At 44.0% G+C, this 18611-nt stretch overlaps 1 protein-coding gene across 1 annotated transcript in view; it reads right to left on the bottom strand.

Annotated features, from left to right (window-relative positions):
- The window catches only part of fgd6 (FYVE, RhoGEF and PH domain containing 6), a 69214-nt gene that overhangs the window by 12894 nt on the left and 37709 nt on the right, over positions 1-18611 (bottom strand). Inside the window, exons 7-9 of the mRNA XM_008110852.3 lie at positions 17747-17903; positions 15101-15188; positions 311-361 (exon numbers count right to left, since the gene is read on the bottom strand). Coding sequence (XP_008109059.2) covers positions 311-361; positions 15101-15188; positions 17747-17903 — 296 coding nt within the window. The remainder of the gene's footprint in view (positions 1-310; positions 362-15100; positions 15189-17746; positions 17904-18611) is intronic.

Consider the following 18611-nt stretch of genomic DNA (forward strand, 5'->3'; position numbering starts at 1 on the left):
TCACAAAGGCCCCAGTAATAAGCAGATATCCCAGATGCTTCACTAGCTGCCAGTACACCTTTTTGCCCTTTTAGGCGGATAGGACACCATGTTCCCATTCCCTGTTTCCCTCTCATGATCCTTTCCACACTGTTAACATTCCTCCAATCTCTCAAAGCAGACTTTTAAGAATGCAAAGAATTGCAGGAAAAGAGGAAACCAAAAGTATGCTTTCCCTTAACCTTGAATCTAATCACATGTCAGAAATGCCTACCAAATATGCCAAATTAAGTTTTTCATTTAACTAGATATATAACTCTAGAGCAATTACCTTGTGTGTCTCTGAAATCTGCTGAATCTTCCAAAAGATTTTTCAAATAATCTGTGAGAGAAAAACACAGAAGAACTAAGCAAAGTAATTTCATTACAGTGAACAAGCACAGTACACTAGTGCAGTCATACATATATATCCAACACAGACAGACCTCAATATCTTCAAGAGACTCCCCATGGACATCTACAGTGGAGGTACTCTAGGCCACTGGGACCTTTTGCATTCTTCCATTAGAGTGGATCTTCCGCATTTGCTGGGGTTAAGTGTGCAAGACCCCAACAAAAGTGGAAAAAATATGTTTTAAAAAGCCTTTTTTAAAACCTGAGAAAACACCTCTCCAGGAAGCTGACCCTAGAATCATGCTGGAGGACACACAAATAACTAGAGAACTGGTTTCCTTGTAATTCTCACTGAAGTCAGAGAAAACTCCACAGCTTATTAAACTGAATTTTCTTTTTAAAATCATGTTACTTGATAGAGTCAGATGTAAGTTTCCCTGTGTTCAGTAAGGCTGACATCAAATGACCTGGGTTTGCTGCTATGGACTCCTATTCAATGTCCTTCATTTATGTAATTGTACATGAACAAAACAAAAACTGCAACTATAACACTATCACATTTTTGTCCCTGGGTTATAAATGTCATTTCCTAAATGTTTCCATCATAAAAACAATAAAAATGTTTATTAAACTGCAAAAACTTTGTTTTTGCGGGACATCCTGTAGCACATTTTGCTATAGTTTTTCAATAAATATAGTCTCTCGACCAATCCAACATAGTTTGTGGCAACTACAAATTGAAATTTCTGGAGTATAACAGCTTCTTTCAAAGTAATTACCACACAATTAAACAGGAAATAACACTTCCAAACAGAAACAGGTAATTTTTCAAAATTTGTTACATAGTGTAATTGCTTTATGATCCAGTTTGCTCTTGGCCACTAGATGGCCCAAATGAACCATCTAATTACTGCATTCCACCTATCCAAATTTTAAAATGTTCAATTATATAAACACACAACTCAAGCACACTTCTTACAAAAGGAACTTAGAAGTGCTTACTGTAGCAGGACTGTGTCCAAGCTCTACCATTATGAAACATGCTTTCAAACACGGAGTCCAGGGAAGGTTTGACCACATACAGCATACCGTCTTCAAATGAGAAGTTTGCATTCCTTTCCCAGCCAAAAGGTAGCAAGAACCATGATTAAGGATACATTTACTTAATGTTTGCTTGGCCACATTTTTCTGCCACTGCAGAAGTTAGTGTACTTGAGAATACATGACAGTTTCTTATCCAAGCACAGACCAGACCTAGATCTGTACAGTGACTGCATAAAATGCTTTTAGTCTAGGTCAAGGGAAACATGTACATAGTACTCCAGAGAAGAACTTCCCTCAGCTCTGTGTTGATTTGGAGAGGATTTAATAGCAACACACTTGTTGCTCTTTTGCCATGTACACCTCTGAAGTTCTTTTACACACAGTTGCTTATTCTTGCCAGATGGTTGCTGATGGACATTACAATATTTAATATGCAGAAGCTAGTGTGGTGCATTGGTCTGAGTATTGGTCTAAGATTTGGAGACCAGGACTTGAATTCGTGTTCAGCTATGGCAAACCACTAGGTCAGTGGTTCTCAACCTCCCTAATGCTGCGACCTCTTCATACAGTTCCTCATGTTGTGATGACCCTCAACCATAAAATCATTTTCAGTGCTACTTCATAACTGTAATTTTGCTACTGTTACGAATTGTAATGTAAATATCTGATATGCAGGATGTATTTTTATTCACTGGACCAAATTTAGCACAAATACCCGATATACCCAAATTTGAATATTGGTGGACTGGCAGGAAGGGAGATTGACTTTGTCATTTGGGAGTTGTAATTGCTGGGATTGATAGTTAACCTACAATCAAAGAGCACTCTGAACTACACCAACAATGAAATTGAACCAAACTTGGCACACAGAACTCTCATGATCAACAGAAAATACTGGAAGGGTTTGGTGGGCATTGACCTTGAGTTTTGGAGTTGTAGTTCAGCTACATCCAGAGAGCACTGTGAATTCCAAACAATGATGGATCTGGATCAAACTTGGTACGAATATTCAATATCCCCAATTGTGAACACTGGTAGAGTTTGGGGAAAATAGACTTTGACATTTGGGAGTTGTAGTTGCTGGGGTTTAAAGTTCACCTACAATCAAAGGTGAACTGAACCCCATCAACAATAGAATTGGACCAAACCTCCCACACAAAACCCTCATGATCAACAGAAAATACTGGAGGGATTTGGGTTCCTAAGACCATCAGAAATATGTGTTTTCTGGTTATCTTTGCCGACCCCTCTGAAACCCTCCTCACGACCCTCCCCAGGGGTCCCGGCCCTCAGGTTGAGAAATGCTGCACTAGGTGATCTTGGGCAAGTTGAGATTTCTCAACCTCAGAGGAAGGAAAAGGCAAAACCCTTCTGAACAAATCTCACCAAGAAACCCGCATAATAAGTTTAGCCTTGGAGCTGCCATAGGTTAGAAATGACATAAACGCACACACCAAATTACTGTTAAACAGACACACACTGTATCATAGTCCAAAGCAGTCCGAGGTCATCCACAGCAGTCAGCCAAAATAAGGGTGGGACACAAGAGTAGTCCAAATTCCTTTCCAAAATGTTCAAAGCCAAGAAATCTCATCAATACCGAGGCTGCAAGCCAAAATCTATTCCACACACTGACATCAAGGTTCATCAGCAGAGATTCAGGATGTTAATGGTTTCATGAATGTTGCTTCCAACATCATAACTGATCCAGCATCCGGCTACATATGTCACTTTCCCAAGTGATCCCACCGGTTGGTCCTCCGGGAATACTTAGTTCCTGATTTGCTTCCTGAAGCCCCTGATCGTGCCCTGACACTGTATCCCTATCTCCTTGGGGCTGCGGTTCCTGCTCTGCAGAGGTGGGTTCCTCAGTGTCAGACTGCTTGTTCTGCTGGTCTGTTTGCCCCTGGCTCAGATGCTGAGCAAAGAAACCCTTCCCCTTCATCCTCAGCACAAGCCATGACAACAGAAACAACACATTTAACACCCATCTTCTACAGTCACAAATAATGACACTTATTTTTAAAATGTTACATTTTTTACATTTGCTTTACAGTTTATATTCAACATTCATTTTTTTTCTTGGGCAAATAAAACATTTTGGGAATCTCTCTCATAAATAGCACGCACGCACACATGTGTGAGAGAGGACCTTTCTCTTTATGCAACCATTGAGGAAAGTAGGGCAAACAAACAACACTAGAGAATGTTGCTGCAAACGTACACAGGAAGAAGATTAAGACGAGAAAGAAGCAAAGGATATGAGTTAGCGGAAGAAGGGGAAATAAATAAAATCCCTTTCCTACAGAGGAAGACACACTCATATTTACTGCTTTACTGCCCAACTGGAATTCAATCTATGTGGGATTGGGCTCAACCAGGGCCTCCAAAAACATGATCTTACAAGCAGTTTTTCATGTTTTAGGGAAGAAATCTGGAATATGTAAAAAAAAAACAACCTTATGTGTGTGCTAGATGACATTTTCACCACTAATAGCCATCATCTATTGAAACTAAGCAAGGTCAGCCCTGGTTAGTACATGGATGTATGAATACCAAGTGCTGTTGGCTTTATTCCAGAGAAAGGTCTGGCAAAACCACCATCATCAGAAAATCTTATGGAATTTATGAGATCTCCACAAGTTAACAGGCAATCTGAGAACACACACACAAAACACATATATGAGATGGGGAAAGGGCTCATCATGTTCATCATCATATAACACAGAGTAAAGAAAATGTGACTCCCCAGATATGCTGCACCGCATCATTGTCTCTGCCGGCTAGAACTCATGAGAGTTGCAGTTCAAACACATCTAGAAGGCCACAATCCTTGCTGCAGTTGTCAAACAACAGAAGGAAAAAAACACAGAATTTCTTTTCACACAGAATGTACAGTCCAATTTTTGAGTGATATGCAAGACACAGATGGAGAAGAGGCAAAAAGAAGAAAGAACAAATTAGTTTGGAGATAACGAAGTTTTGTTTTCTTTGGGAATTAGATAAGACATAAAATTGAGTTGGCATTTAATAAAAGGCTAGCACAGCGGGTTAAACCGCTAGCTATTGAAAATCTTGTTGATTGGAAGGTTGGCAGTTCATACTGCAGGTCCGGGTGAGCTTTTGCCATCAGTCCCTGCTTCTTACCTAGCAGTTCAAAAACAGCAATGTAAGTAGATAAATAGGTACCGCTTAGGTGGGGAGGTAAAGGCGCCCCTGAAAAACATGCCGGCAAATTCGATCAGAAAGTGTACATGGACATCAGCTTCCTCGGCATGGAAAATGGAACAACAGCACCTCTCCATGGCTGAGTTGAGCCTCCAGATGCCAGAAATGAAAAAGCAGGAAACCTTGCCTCTATCTATGCATTGTCTGTGACAACATTGAATGTTTGCCTTATATGCATTCTTAATCTGCTCTGAGTTGCCTCAGGGAGATAGAGTGGAATATAAATAAAGTATATTATTATTATTATTATTATTATTATTATTATTATTATTATTATCTTCTCATCTTTTCTCCCAACTTTCATTTGCATAGTACTTGACTCTTCTGCAGGCATGGGAAGGAAATTAGATCAACCGCTTTCTGTATTTGAAAGATCTGATGAGAATAAATGTTTACTGAGCCTTACAGAACTTTAAACATTAGTAAATGTATAACTGTGCACACATAATCATATACAACAAATAGGCATTTAAATGCAAGAAAGTTGACTCCTTATTTCTGTAGCTATATACTAACAGGTTTGCCCCCTATGTCACTTTTTTTCATAGTTGACAGACTGATTGCTGCCAAAATCTATGAGAATGACAAATGCCAGAATGGATGTGGTTGCTCCAACAAACTAGAAGTGTAATTGTACACATGTTGATTCTGACAGGTGCCATGCCACATTGAGTGGGATTGAGCATCACACAGAAACCTGAAGAACAATAAATGAACATGTCATAACCTGTAGAGCAATTGTGCAGAAAGACTTCCATCTGACAGAGTGGACTCTCGTCCATGAAAATGTGCCATAGTAAATGTGTCACTCACTCTGGATGGAATTTCTTATCATAACCTAACTGAACTTGAAGTCAAATTCCCAAGTAAATTCAAAATCTAACACAAATTCAAGATGATAGGATGTACTTACAGGTTCACTAACCAGAACATCAAGGTTAAAGGTAAAGGTTTCCCCTTGACATTAAGTCTAGTCGTGTCCGATTGTGGGCGTGGTGCTCATCTCCATTTCTAAGCTGAAGAGTCAGCGTTGTCCATAGACACCTTCAAGGTCATGTGGCCAGTATGACTGTATGGAGTGCCGTTACCTTTCCACCAGAGCGGTACCTATTGATCTACTCATATTTGTATGTTTTCAAACTGCTAGGTTGGCAGAAGCTGGGGCTAACAGTGGGAGCTCACCCACTGACCACTTTGTCCAGGCTTTGTGGTAACATGTTTTATCCCAGATCAAAGATTATTCTTGAAGAAAAGCATGTTGACATTTCAAATAAAAATTGTAAATGAAAAAAGACTGATTAGACTGCTGAGCTGCTGAACTTTGGTCAGCAAGTTCAGCAGCTCAGCAGTCTAATCAGTCTTTTTCATTTACAATTTTTATTTGAAATGTCAACATGCTTTTCCTCAAGAATAATCTTTGATCTGGGATAAAACGTGTTACCACAAAGCCTGGACACCTGGATCCAATTCCATGCTTTCCTTGAATATCAAATGGAAGGTCTACACCAAAAATAATCTTAGTTAGCTAAATATATTTTTTCTTCGTGTACTCTGTGAATGCACACTAATGGAGAAGCTGCGCCTGCGCAGGTTCCGACGGAAACTCTTCCAAGCTGAAGTTCAAATTTTGGCGGTAACCACGCCCCCCCTTCCCAAGGGGCATATAAGGCGGCCCCAGGCGCCCGCTCTCCAGTTCCTTTTTTTCCGCCGCAAGGTTCACTTCGGACTCTTCGCATGTCTACTACTCGTTTCAAGCGTTGCACGCAGTGTGCTGCTAAAATTCCTGACTCGGACGGCCACGCCAAGTGCCTCTTCTGTCTTGGCGAGGCTCATGTGGTCAGTACCTGCCGTTTCTGCCTAGCTCTCACAGCTCAGGCCAGAAAGAACAGAGCCGCTAGGCTTAGAGCGGCACTTTACGAAAAATCTCTCGCGCCAGAACCGACTCCGTCGACGTCGGGTACGTCGTCGTCTTCAGCTCTAAGAGCTATGTCGGCGCCACCAGCTAAGCCTCCGTCAGCTAAAGCCTCCTCGGTCTCGTCCAGGGCGTCCAGGACCTCCAGGGCCGCTAAGCCGGTCAAGCCACCGTGTACTGTGACGACGGCTACCGTATCGACCCGCTCCGGAAAGGTGGGGCCTTCCTCGACGTCGAGCTCTTTGGCTTCGGTGACCTCGATCCGCTCTCGTATCAGCTCCCCTCCGTCCTCCTCTGCTATCAAAATAGCCTTTAAAAGGGCTCACGATGAGTCTCGTCGAGCGCAATCTGACTCAGCTGTGGTTCCTCCCACACCTGGCAAGTCCTTGAGGGTTGCATCCAAGCAACCGCCGACAAAGAAACGGCTGACTCAGCGCTCCTCTTCCTCGGCCTCCTCAAGGAGAGACCAGCCATCTTCCTCGGCAACCTCCTCGAGAAGATCCTCTCCAATTGTGCCAGCACAGAGGCCTAGAGATGTTTCTCAATCTCCATTGCACCCCCTGTCTGACGGGGAGCTGCAGGACTCACCCCACCACTCTACCCAAACGGTGGTCAGGGTGCCGGTGCCGGAGCCCCTTGCGCCGCCTCACTCGTCGCGCCAACAGCTCTTCCCTCCCACCTCGACACCGGAGCGTGGCAGACAAACGGCTCGCCTGGCTCGAGCAGCTCAGGCCTCAGCCTCCAAGGATCCTCGGCTCCCGACCCTCTCTTCCCGCGAGGCCATGCCTCCTCCCGAGACTGTGCTTTCTTCTCCCCCTCAGTCCCCCCAAGGGGCTGAGGAGGAAGATGTTGATGTTGACCGCCCAGACTCTGTCCTCTCGGCCTCGGTGGTCTCTCTCGGTCTCGACCTCTCTCCTCCCCACGATGCGTATGAGGCGGACCCGCCTTCTCCTACTGACAATATTCGTGCTTTCTCTGATCAAATGGTCAGAATGGCCGACGCCCTGGGTTTGGAGATCAAGCAGACTTCCAAAGCAGTGTCTGATCCAGTTTTCAAAAGGGTGCAGGCCCAAGCTCCGCCGGCCACGCTACTCCCTTTCCTGCCTTATCTGTTGGACGTTATCCAGGCCTCCTGGAAAACCCCTTCCTCCATTCCTCCGACCTCGAAGAGGATCGAGACTTGGTACCGTACCGACGATGATACCTTGGAATGGCTCAAACACCACCCCGACCCCAACTCCCTGGTCGTTAAGGCCTCTCAATCCTCAGGTCGTCAGTCGAACACTCCGGCCGACAGAGAAGGGAAGCGCTTCGACGCCGTGGGTCGAAAACTTTACTCCGGAACCCTTTTGCTTTGCCGCATGGCGAACTATGGAGCCTGCATGGGTGCCTACCAGCAGATTATCTGGGAGAAGGCACAGCCCTTCTTCGCTAAGATGTCGGACGAAGACCGCTCCGTTCTCACTACTCTCCAACAGGAAGCAGACTCGCTTGCTCACCACCAAATACAAATGGCGAAACATACAGGTGATACTGCGGGCAAGATGATTGCCCACGCGATATCCATCCGCCGCCACGCCTGGCTGAGGTCTTCGGGTCTCTCCTCATCTTCCAGACAGGTCATTGAAGACCTTCCCTTTGACGCGCTCGGACTATTTAACTCCGGTACCGATGACAAACTCAAGTCTAATCATGACTTTAAAATTCTTGCGTCTAAATGTGGCGACCAACCGCAACCTCAGCGCACCCGCTGGTTCCCGCACCGCTCCCGCCGCTTCCCGCCGCAATCTTTCAGACACCACTCTTTCAGGCGGCCTTCGGGCTCGAATAATCAAACCCATCACCAACCTCGTCGGGGACCTCATCCGCAAAAGCAACGCGGTCGAACCACCCCCGCTCCTCCGCAGGCTAACCAGCGTACCTGACGCCAACCCCTGCCAAAGCTCCTCGCCCGCTACCGATGCAGAGCCCACGCTGCCTCGACCCTCCGGCGGCTTTGCAGACCGCCTAGCCCCCTTCTACAATCAATGGGAGTCTATTACTTCAGATGCATGGGTTCTTCGCATTGTCCAAGACGGCTACGCCTTAGAGTTCACGGACCTCCCACCTACAGGTCGCATTCTCCACTCAACTCCTTCCCCAGAGATACTGGCCGAAGTCGAGGCATTACTGGCCAAAGGCGCCATCCGTCCCTCCCCTCCCGAACTGGACCCTTTAAGTTTCTTCTCCAGATACTTTACAGTCCCGAAGAGAGGAGGCGGGCTACGCCCCATTCTGGACCTAAGGGCCCTCAATATATTCATTCGCCCTTCCAAATTCAGGATGGTCTCTATTGCCTCTATCCTCCCGATGCTGCAGCGGGGAGACTACTTTGCCTCCATAGACTTACGAGACGCCTACTTCCACGTGGCGATACGGGAGGCGCACAGACGGTTCCTCTGTTTCAAAGTTCTCGACCAAACCTACCAATTTACCGTTTTACCCTTCGGTCTCGTTACGGCCCCGAGGGTCTTTACCAAGGTCGTCGCCGCCGTAGCGGCCCACCTCAGGCTGCATGGCATCACGGTCTTTCCTTATCTGGACGACTGGCTTCTCGTCGGGCCCGATCCGGTTCGTCTCGAAAACCACGTCTCCTTCACGCTGCGTCTTCTAAAATCTCTCGGCCTCCAACTCAACTCCGAGAAGTCAAATCTCTCCCCGTCAACCCGAATCTGGTTCATCGGGGCCCTCTTCGACTCTGTCACAGAGACTGTTTCACTTCCGTTCGACAGATTCCTAGCTCTCCGCCACCACATCGCCCTTTGTCGATCTGCCCGGAGGGTCAGAGCCCGTGCCATCCAAGTCCTTCTAGGCCACATGGCCTCCACGGTTCTCACGACCCTGTTTGCCAGGCTGCGCCTTCGGGTCCTGCAAAGGTGGTTTATAGACACTTTCAAGCCGTTTCTACCACCACAACTCCAGATACCTGTCGGTACCGTCGTTCGTCCGCCAGTCCCTCTCATGGTGGACGTCTCACCAAAACGTGTGCAGGGGCCTCCCATTTCATCCAGCCCCGCCGTCGCTAACCATAACCACGGACTCCTCCACCTACGCTTGGGGAGCCCACATGAGCGGTCTAACGGTTCAAGATCTTTGGTCCCCATCCGAGAGGGCCAACCACATAAACTTTCTCGAGCTTCTCGCCATTCTCAAAGCCCTGAAAGCATTCTCCCGCCTCATCCGTCACAAGTCCATCCTCATTCAATCGGACAACCTTGTAGCAGTATTCTACATCAACAAACAGGGCGGTACGGGTTCGAGGAAGTTGATGCTCCTCTCCTCCCGTCTCTGGGTTTGGTGCATAGCCCACGACGTACAGGTCTCTGCAATCCACCTGCCGGGCGCCCAAAACGACCTAGCAGATGCCCTCAGCAGGATGACATCTTCCTCTCACGAGTGGAAGCTCGATCCCGAGATCCTCGACGGTCTGTTCCTCGACTGGGGACGCCCTACTCTGGATCTCTTCGCGTCTCCCCACAACGCTCAGCTACCCCGCTACGGGGCGAGACTTCCCCCGAACTCCTTCCCCGGCTGTCTAGGAGATGCCTTTCTACTGGACTGGTCGGCGGAGATGCTTTATCTTTTTCCACCGATTCCTCTCATACCGAAAGTTCTCGAAAGACTTCTCTCAATCTCGGTCACAGCGATTCTCATAGCTCCGGCCTGGCCCCGCCAACCGTGGTATCCGGCCCTTCTTCGTCTCTCCAGAGCAACGTTTCGCCCTCTGCCTCCCTCGCCGCACCTTCTCTCAAGGGAGGACGGCAAAATTCTTCACCCGGACCTCCCTTCCCTTCATCTCACTGCATGGAGGATTCTTACCTAGCCTCCCTTCCGCAGAACCTGCAAGACGTCCTTCGGGCAGCCCATAAGCCGTCTACTACCAAGGCTTATTCCTATAAACTCTCTCGCTTTCACGCCTTCCTTCGATCCCGTAACGTCGACACCTTCCCGACCTCGGTATCGGTGGTCCTCGACTTCCTCATGACCCTCGTCGAGAAGAAACTCTCTCTCGCTTCTATTAAAGCTTATCTCGCAGCTCTTTCCTGGTCTTTTCAACGCCACGGTCAGCCATCTCTCTTTTCTCACCACTTGATCAAAACCTTTCTCCGAGGCTACAATAACATCTGCCCGCCGTCGCTACCACCTACGCCGGGCTGGAATCTCGAACTTGTACTTTCTCAACTCACTTCTGCTCCCTTCGAACCGCTTGCCTCGACCAATCTCCGTCTGCTTTCCTGGAAGTTGGCCTTTCTAGTGGCGATCACGTCGGCACGACGGCCATCCGAGCTTGCTGCTCTCAGGGTCGACGAGCCTTATCTACGTTTTCACCATGACCGCGCTGTTCTTCGCCCGGACATTACCTTTCTCCCTAAGGTGGTGTCAGCTTTCCACCTCAACCAAGACATTGTCCTACCAGCTTTCTTCTCTAACCCCTCCTCTCCTCTAGAGCAAAAACTGCACCTTCTCGACGTTCGAAGGGCACTTCTCTTCTACAGGGACCGTACCAAAGACATCCGTAAGACACAAAGACTCTTTGTCGCCTATGCCCAGGACAAGTTGGGTAATCCCATCTCTTCCCAAAGACTGTCCCACTGGATCGCTCAGGCCATCGAGTTGGCCTACGAACTAGCCAAGCGACCTCCTCCTCCATCCATCCGCCCGAGGTCGACTAGGGGCCTCTCGGCTTCAACCGCCTTCCTTAGGGGTATTCCGCTTGACTCCATATGCAAAGCGGCTATCTGGTCAAACCCTCTTACCTTTGTCTCTCACTACAGGCTGGACAATAAAGCCTTAAAGGACTCGGCCTTCGCAAGATCAGTACTCTCATCTTGCCTCTCCTGACTCTCAAACGTCTTTTCTCCTTATATTCACCCACAGGTGACTCTCTATACCTCTCCTTCAAGTTTCGGCCGGTCGTCTTCCCCATACCTACCTCTAGGGATGTGTTTTTCCCTGATTATGTTGAGCAGTTGCTCTGTTACTTCGTACCGCCTTATTGACCCTGGCGGATATGTCAAAGACCACGATGTGTTTGTCCCTCTCCCCCCTGGGAGAGCGTTTATATGCACTATACGCAATTGAGTGTCTTTTCTATCATGTTTATTGAAAAATTTCTATGTTATGTTTCCTCTTCTACTATGCTCATGTTTGCATTGCACTGGTCCTTTCGGACAATTGATTGCACTGGTCTCTTGGGACTGTTATCTCATTATGTCCTAATAAATATGTGTTTGGACATTCACTAAATTGTCGAGTTTGCCTTGTCCCACCATCCGGGACCTTAGCGTGTCAGTCTCCATTAGTGTGCATTCACAGAGTACACGAAGAAAAAGGACAGGTTGCTCACCTGTAACCATGTTTCTTCGAGTGTACTCTGTGAATTCACACAAACCCGCCCTTCCTTCCCCTCTGGCAAACCTCTCCCTTTCTCGTTGCCTTGGCGGCGTAGGAACTGGAGAGCGGGCGCCTGGGGCCGCCTTATATGCCCCTTGGGAAGGGGGGGCGTGGTTACCACCAAAATTTGAACTTCAGCTTGGAAGAGTTTCCGTCGGAACCTGCGCAGGCGCAGCTTCTCCATTAGTGTGAATTCACAGAGTACACTCGAAGAAACATGGTTACAGGTGAGCAACCTGTCCATATAGAAACAGTGATGCATGCAAGTAGATTAGAGCAAGAGTAATTCATGAAGACTGAACAGGTGTCTTGAAAGCAGCTACAACTGGAATCTGAATGTTTATCCATTGTTGCTTTTTACTTTTTATCAACAAATACTATGAGTGTTCACAGGTATTATATATTATCTATATAGAGTCCTCTGCTGCTAACATCCAAAAATGAAATAGTTATTATTTGCACATAGCTCCATGTAGAAGAAGACATGTATATACATATGTATACATACATACATACATACATAGGCTAACATATTCTTATCTATCACTTATGTAATGGTATCATTATTTGATACACAACAAGATTAGTACACAGCAAACAAGATCACCATGATGGCTTTTGTACTGGATCACACAGCAGACATTTACTATATACCAACTGATTTCTCTTAAGGCTCAACACAGTGATTATATTAATATTAATATTTTTCTGGAATTAGTCATGCATGTTTGACACTTATTGTACACAGTTCCCTCCTAAACACATGACCTAGATTAATCACCTGTTTTCTTATTTGTACTTGAAATATTAATCTGGAAACTATTTGCCATAAAAAGAATGCTTAAAACATAAAACCCAGCCCACTGAAGAGCAATTGTCATGGAGGAAGGATAGGCTGTGAAATGATTTCCTTCTACATTTGGCTCCATGGTCTCTTTAAACATTTCCAAAGGCTAAGAGCAACAAGGTTAAAACCAACATTTAGAGCTTCTGACCTGCCAATGCACTAACATGATACAAGAAAAACAAAACAGGATAAGGAAGCCTGAACTGTTTGGAATTCACTAACTCAGCACAAACAGTCCTTTCTGTATCTTTGGCAATAGGAGCGAACGTTTTTGCAGGAACCCTGCAGAAATAAGAAAGTAATAGACGGGGAAAGTTTTCATTTCAGAAGGGAGAAAGTATTTGGCTGGCAAAAGAATGGAGCACGAAGTTACTATTTAGCAAAGCACTCCCAGCCTTGTTAGGAATAACATCAAATAATAGCACCACATAGTTAAATAATAGCAGATTTTAAAAATCATAAAAAATAGCATGTTTATTCCAGTATTAAGAAGTCACACATATCACTTTTGATGTTATTAAAAAGACATAAGCACATCATTGTTTTGTTTTCATCTTCTCTTACAGTAAGCAAATATTTTGTGATTAAATCACGGATGGGCAGCATACTCTCCCCACAATCTGATTTTGCAGCCTCTGCCATTTATGAAAATTGGCCATCACTAGTTCATGCTATAGATCAAGATATGTAAAACAGCATCTGTATAACACATTCAACTTCCATATACAAATAAGGAAGCAGTAAAAAGTTTTATCTCTTAAAGCAGGATGGAGAATGGCAGAAACAGAATTAAAGGAACTATAAACTGGGGTTAGAGGAATTACAATTCTCGTGTTTGTGTGCCTTAAACACAATGTAAACATTGCACCAATATTTTCTGCATGGAAAAGGTCACAAGTTGGAACTGTCAATCTATGTTTTATGTTGTTCCCTCGTCAGGTGTGGAGTTATGAACCACCGCCAACTATTGTTACAAATCAAAAAGTCATTTTACCACAGTTTTTATAATTAACTTGAACAAAATGTTAATTTTTGAAGGAAAGTTAAATCACATTTCAAAAGTGTGATAACTAGTTCCATGACACTATGTATAACATGTAGTCCTATAGTATATCTCCAAATCTTTATTTTTAAGGCTGGAGAACCAGATCTTAGAGGAAAAGAAAAAACCTCTCTCTGTTAAAATACAACTGTGAAAATGACTTGCAGCATAGGTCAATGTGTATTAACACAGAAGCAAGCAACTGAAATCCACTAGAATGTGGACAATTTCAACAGAAAGGAGGAAACCATGAAAATAAACAAAATTGGGCTACCAATATTAAAAAGCGCTAAAATCAGGACTCTAAATAAAGTACAATACTCTGAAAACAGGGGAATTTCAGACATGAAACAATCAGGACCAGCTAACATCTCCCAACAAAGGATTCCCCCAGCAAGGAATCAGCCTTGAAACCACAATGCCATTAAATGCTAATCAAGGTGATTAATTGCAACATTCACACTTTCCTCCAGCAGACAAGTTCTTTCTCCCACCTTGAACCTTCCACAGATATATAAACTTCCCTTGCCTAGTTTCCAATATACCTCACAACATCTGAGGATGCCTGCCATAGATGTGGGTCAAACCTCAGGAGAGAATGCTTCTGGAACATGGCCATACAGCCCAGAAAACCCACAGCAACACAGAAGTAAGGCTTACTCTGTAGAGTGTTGTTGAATTCCAACTAAGTATTTTAGGAATCCAGTGTTAAGAGATCAAAGTAAGGGCAGAATATGGATTTTTAAACAAACTATACATAATCTCAGTAGCATCACCAAAACATCAAAATATGCATAGATCAGCATTTATGATAAGAATAATATTTGTATTATATCCATTTTCAGAGTCTTCATTTTCTCTTTGAAATCAATACAGCTCTATCCTGAACAGCAGGAACAGGGCTGAACAGCTGTGGAAACATGGTCTAACATCGTATGTCTGATGCTTATCACCATCAAAATTTATTTAACAGAAAAAGAGCCAATATCATGATTTCCTTCCTTTGCATTTTAGTCTACCATGAAATAGGGAATTACATTTTCTTCCTGAATAGTAATTTTATCAGAGAGTTTAATTCAGGTTAAAATATTCTTCATAAAATGAGACTGCCACACACAAAATTTGGAAAAGGAATCCCCAGCCAGGGCTGTTCAAGGAGACCAAAAAGACAATTTTCCCAAGCTTTGCACACACACAGAATAGCAATAAGCTTGTTTCTTACCTGTCAAAAGCAGCCTGTACTGGGGGATCCTCTGGACCGGCTTCAGCAAGTAGTGCTTAAGTGCCAGATGGGCACATCGGGGGCTCGTCTGAAAGGCAAACCACCCAGAACTCTATTTATTATTTATTTATTACATGCATTTATACCCCGCCCTTCTCCCCGAGGGGACTCAGAGCGGCTTACATTCTGCCACGAGGGCCAGCAACAAATATACTATAAAACAAAACAATTAAAACATGATAAAAAGTATACAAAAATTAAAACGCTGCAAGGCTCTAGTATTCGTTTAAACTATTATTGCTGATGCAGGATGAAATAAAGTCTTAATTGGATTTATACTATCAAAAGACCATAGGATCACTTGGATTTAAAAACCTGGAGCGATGTATAGAAGTAAAACATACTAAAGTCAGCACAATAGGACATCAGCAGCGCTATCATTTTGAAACTTCCCTCCTTACTTCCATCAGTCAAGTATCATTGCTTAAATTTTTTGTTTGCAGTATAGCAAACAACATATCTTAAGCCTCCTACCAACAGAAGTGGACAGACTTGACATTCCATTCTCTTCAAACTGACTGAACCTCCCCCCCTCCCATTCTTTGTGAACCTAAGGCATGCACAAATCATTGACTCATAAAGGTCTTGCAGACCAGCACTTCTTAAGCTATCTGATATGGTAGATGGGCAGATTTTTCAGCATTATGCCAGGACCAACATCAAATTGGTCTCCATCAACTATTTTTTCCCCTAGAAACCAACACCAGTCCATGGACAATCACTTTAAGAAGCACTGCTGTAGACCATCTAGTACAGCTTCTGTTCAGTGTGAGAGGTGGCTTGACAAAGTACATACTAATACCTGTAGAAGGAAATGACCTATTACTTAGGAAAAAAGGTAAAGGTTTCCCCTGACGTTAAGTCCAGTTGTTATTGACTCTGGGGGTTGGTGCTCATCTCCATTTCTAAGCCGAAGAGCCGGCGCTGTCCGTAGACATTTCCAAGGTCATGTGGCTGGCATGACTGCATGGAGCGCCATTACCTTCCCGCCGGAGCGGTACCTATTAATCTACTCACATTTGCATGTTTTTGAACTGCTAGGTTGGCAGGAGCTGGGGCTAACAGCAGGCGCTCATTCTGCTCCCGGGATTTGAACCTGGGACCTTTTGGTCCACAAGTTCAGCAGCTCAGCACTTTAACGCGCTGTGCCACCAGGGGCCCCGCCCTATTACTTACATCTGCCGATTTATGGATATATTTTTAAAATTTAATTAATCTGTATTTCACATCTCTTTCTCTCCACATGGGACCCAAGAAACATCTATTGAACATTTCTATGGATGCTCATAACTTAGACATGTAAAAGAGCCGTGAAGTTACATCTCCTGCGTGCTTTGAGATGGGAAGAGGAGGCCCTTCTCTCGGTCCCATCACCGTCTGAAGCGCAATTGGTGGAGACGAGAGAAAATACCTTTTCTGTGATGGCTCCCCGGCTCTGGAATACCCTCCCAAAAGAAATTAGATTAGCCCCCACCCTTCAATCCTTCTGATCCAACTTGAAAACATGGATGTTCAAACAGGCTTTTGATCTGGAGTACGCTGAAGGGGCCCAGATGAAGTTGACACTCTGGCACTTTAGTTGTGAATTGAAGGCAGCTAGTTGTATCTACAGATGTTCTGTTTTTAAAATTGTGCTATTTTGATTTTATGCTATATGTCTTGACAGGACTTGTTATAATGTTATTGTTTTATACTCATGTATTGTTTTTAGCGTTTTATGTTATATGCACCCTGGAGTGACTTTGTAAGCGCACCGAGTACCTTTGGAGAGATGGTGGTGGAATATAAATAAAGATGATGATGATGATTATTATTATTCAATTTGCAAGCTGCCATTTAGCTCTACAGTAACCTTCTTAAAACTATTTTGGTTGCAATAATTGATTATCCTAACAATTAGAAATTTCATAAAATGAACCTATTAAAGGAAATAGACCAGTGGTTCTCAACCTGGCGTCCCTAGATGTTTTTGGTCTACAATTCCTAGAAATCCCAGTCAGTTTACCAGCTGTTAAGATTTCTGGGAGTTGAAAGCTAAAAACATCTGGGGACCCCAGGCTGAGAATCACTGAAACAGACACTTCCTAACTAATGTTCTTTAAAAGGTTATACTGGTGTACGCATGACTATAAAAGTTTTGAATGAAGATTTGACAAATTAAATTGCATAGAATTATAGAGTTGGAAAAGACAATTATGACCATCCAGTCCAACACCTGCCACACAGGAACATAATGACAGTACCAATATTTTGGATATACAAGTTTTAAGACCATTATTTAAGGTTAATATTTGATTATTTGTGTTTTTTAATTTGTCAATAAACCAAAGTTATTTTTGTCAATGCCAATTTGACCCCCCAAATTAATGATAAAATCCTCTAGGCTCCCTTTCACTGGATCTTTGAAGAAGTTCCAAAATCATTAATTGTACTTTGCTCCAGACAGAATTTTGATTTAGTTCTTTATATAGAACCTCTACTCATATGCATTTTATATAGGAAAAATAAGTGAAAACTTCTGTCAAGATACAGATATGTTTTGTATTCTGATATGTGGAAGCTCAAAAGTGTGCCAAATTTAGTTACCTCAAAATCTCGAACGACAGCAGCAAATCCCGGGTTCTTCTTGCACTGCTCCTCTAGGAGGGTGATGTTTCTTTCAAATTCTTTGATGTACGTTGAATACATCTTTAAATAAGGCCCCTTTTTCATAAATATATCAGCAATTCTCTGATGGTCAACCCTGGAATTCACCACCATGAAGAATTAAACCTTGTACCTGCCAAATACAGATAAAACCTCCATCCCACCAGGATCTATTTGTTTAGAAACATACAGATCTAAATCCAGTCAGTAAGATTTGCCTACCGTATGTGTTGATTTACTACTGAGCAACTGATTTAATGCACTGACCATAGATTGAAATATTTGCCCCATGATACTAGAGGCCATATCCTGTGAATGTCACATCAAATTTTCCCATACTGATTCCACATTCACCCAGCAAAGAATTTCTTAGGCTGGATCTAAACTGACCTATATCCCAGGATCTGATCCCAGATTATCTGCTTTGAATTGGATCATATGAAGGCCCTTCCAGACGGGCCCTCTATCCCAGGATCTGATCCCAGGTTTTCTGTTTATCCCAGATTATCTTGCAGTGCAAACTCGTATAATCCAGTTTGAAGCAGAAAACCTAGGATCATATCCTGGGATATAGAGCCTGAGCCCTGTGTCTCAACTGCCATATAATTTGGGATAAGCAGATAATCTGGGATCAGATTCTGGGATATAGAACAGTATAGAAAGGGTCCAAGTCTTAGAAAATAAATTGTGAAAAGGGAACTAGGATCTTCTTTGGCTATGCAAAAGCTAGTCTAGTTTTAAATTACTCATATGAAAGCATGCAAAACGATAGCATTACATATGTAATATTTACCTGCAAGTATGC

Source organism: Anolis carolinensis, chromosome 5 (assembly GCF_035594765.1).
Source record: "Anolis carolinensis isolate JA03-04 chromosome 5, rAnoCar3.1.pri, whole genome shotgun sequence".
NCBI lineage: Eukaryota > Metazoa > Chordata > Lepidosauria > Squamata > Dactyloidae > Anolis > Anolis carolinensis.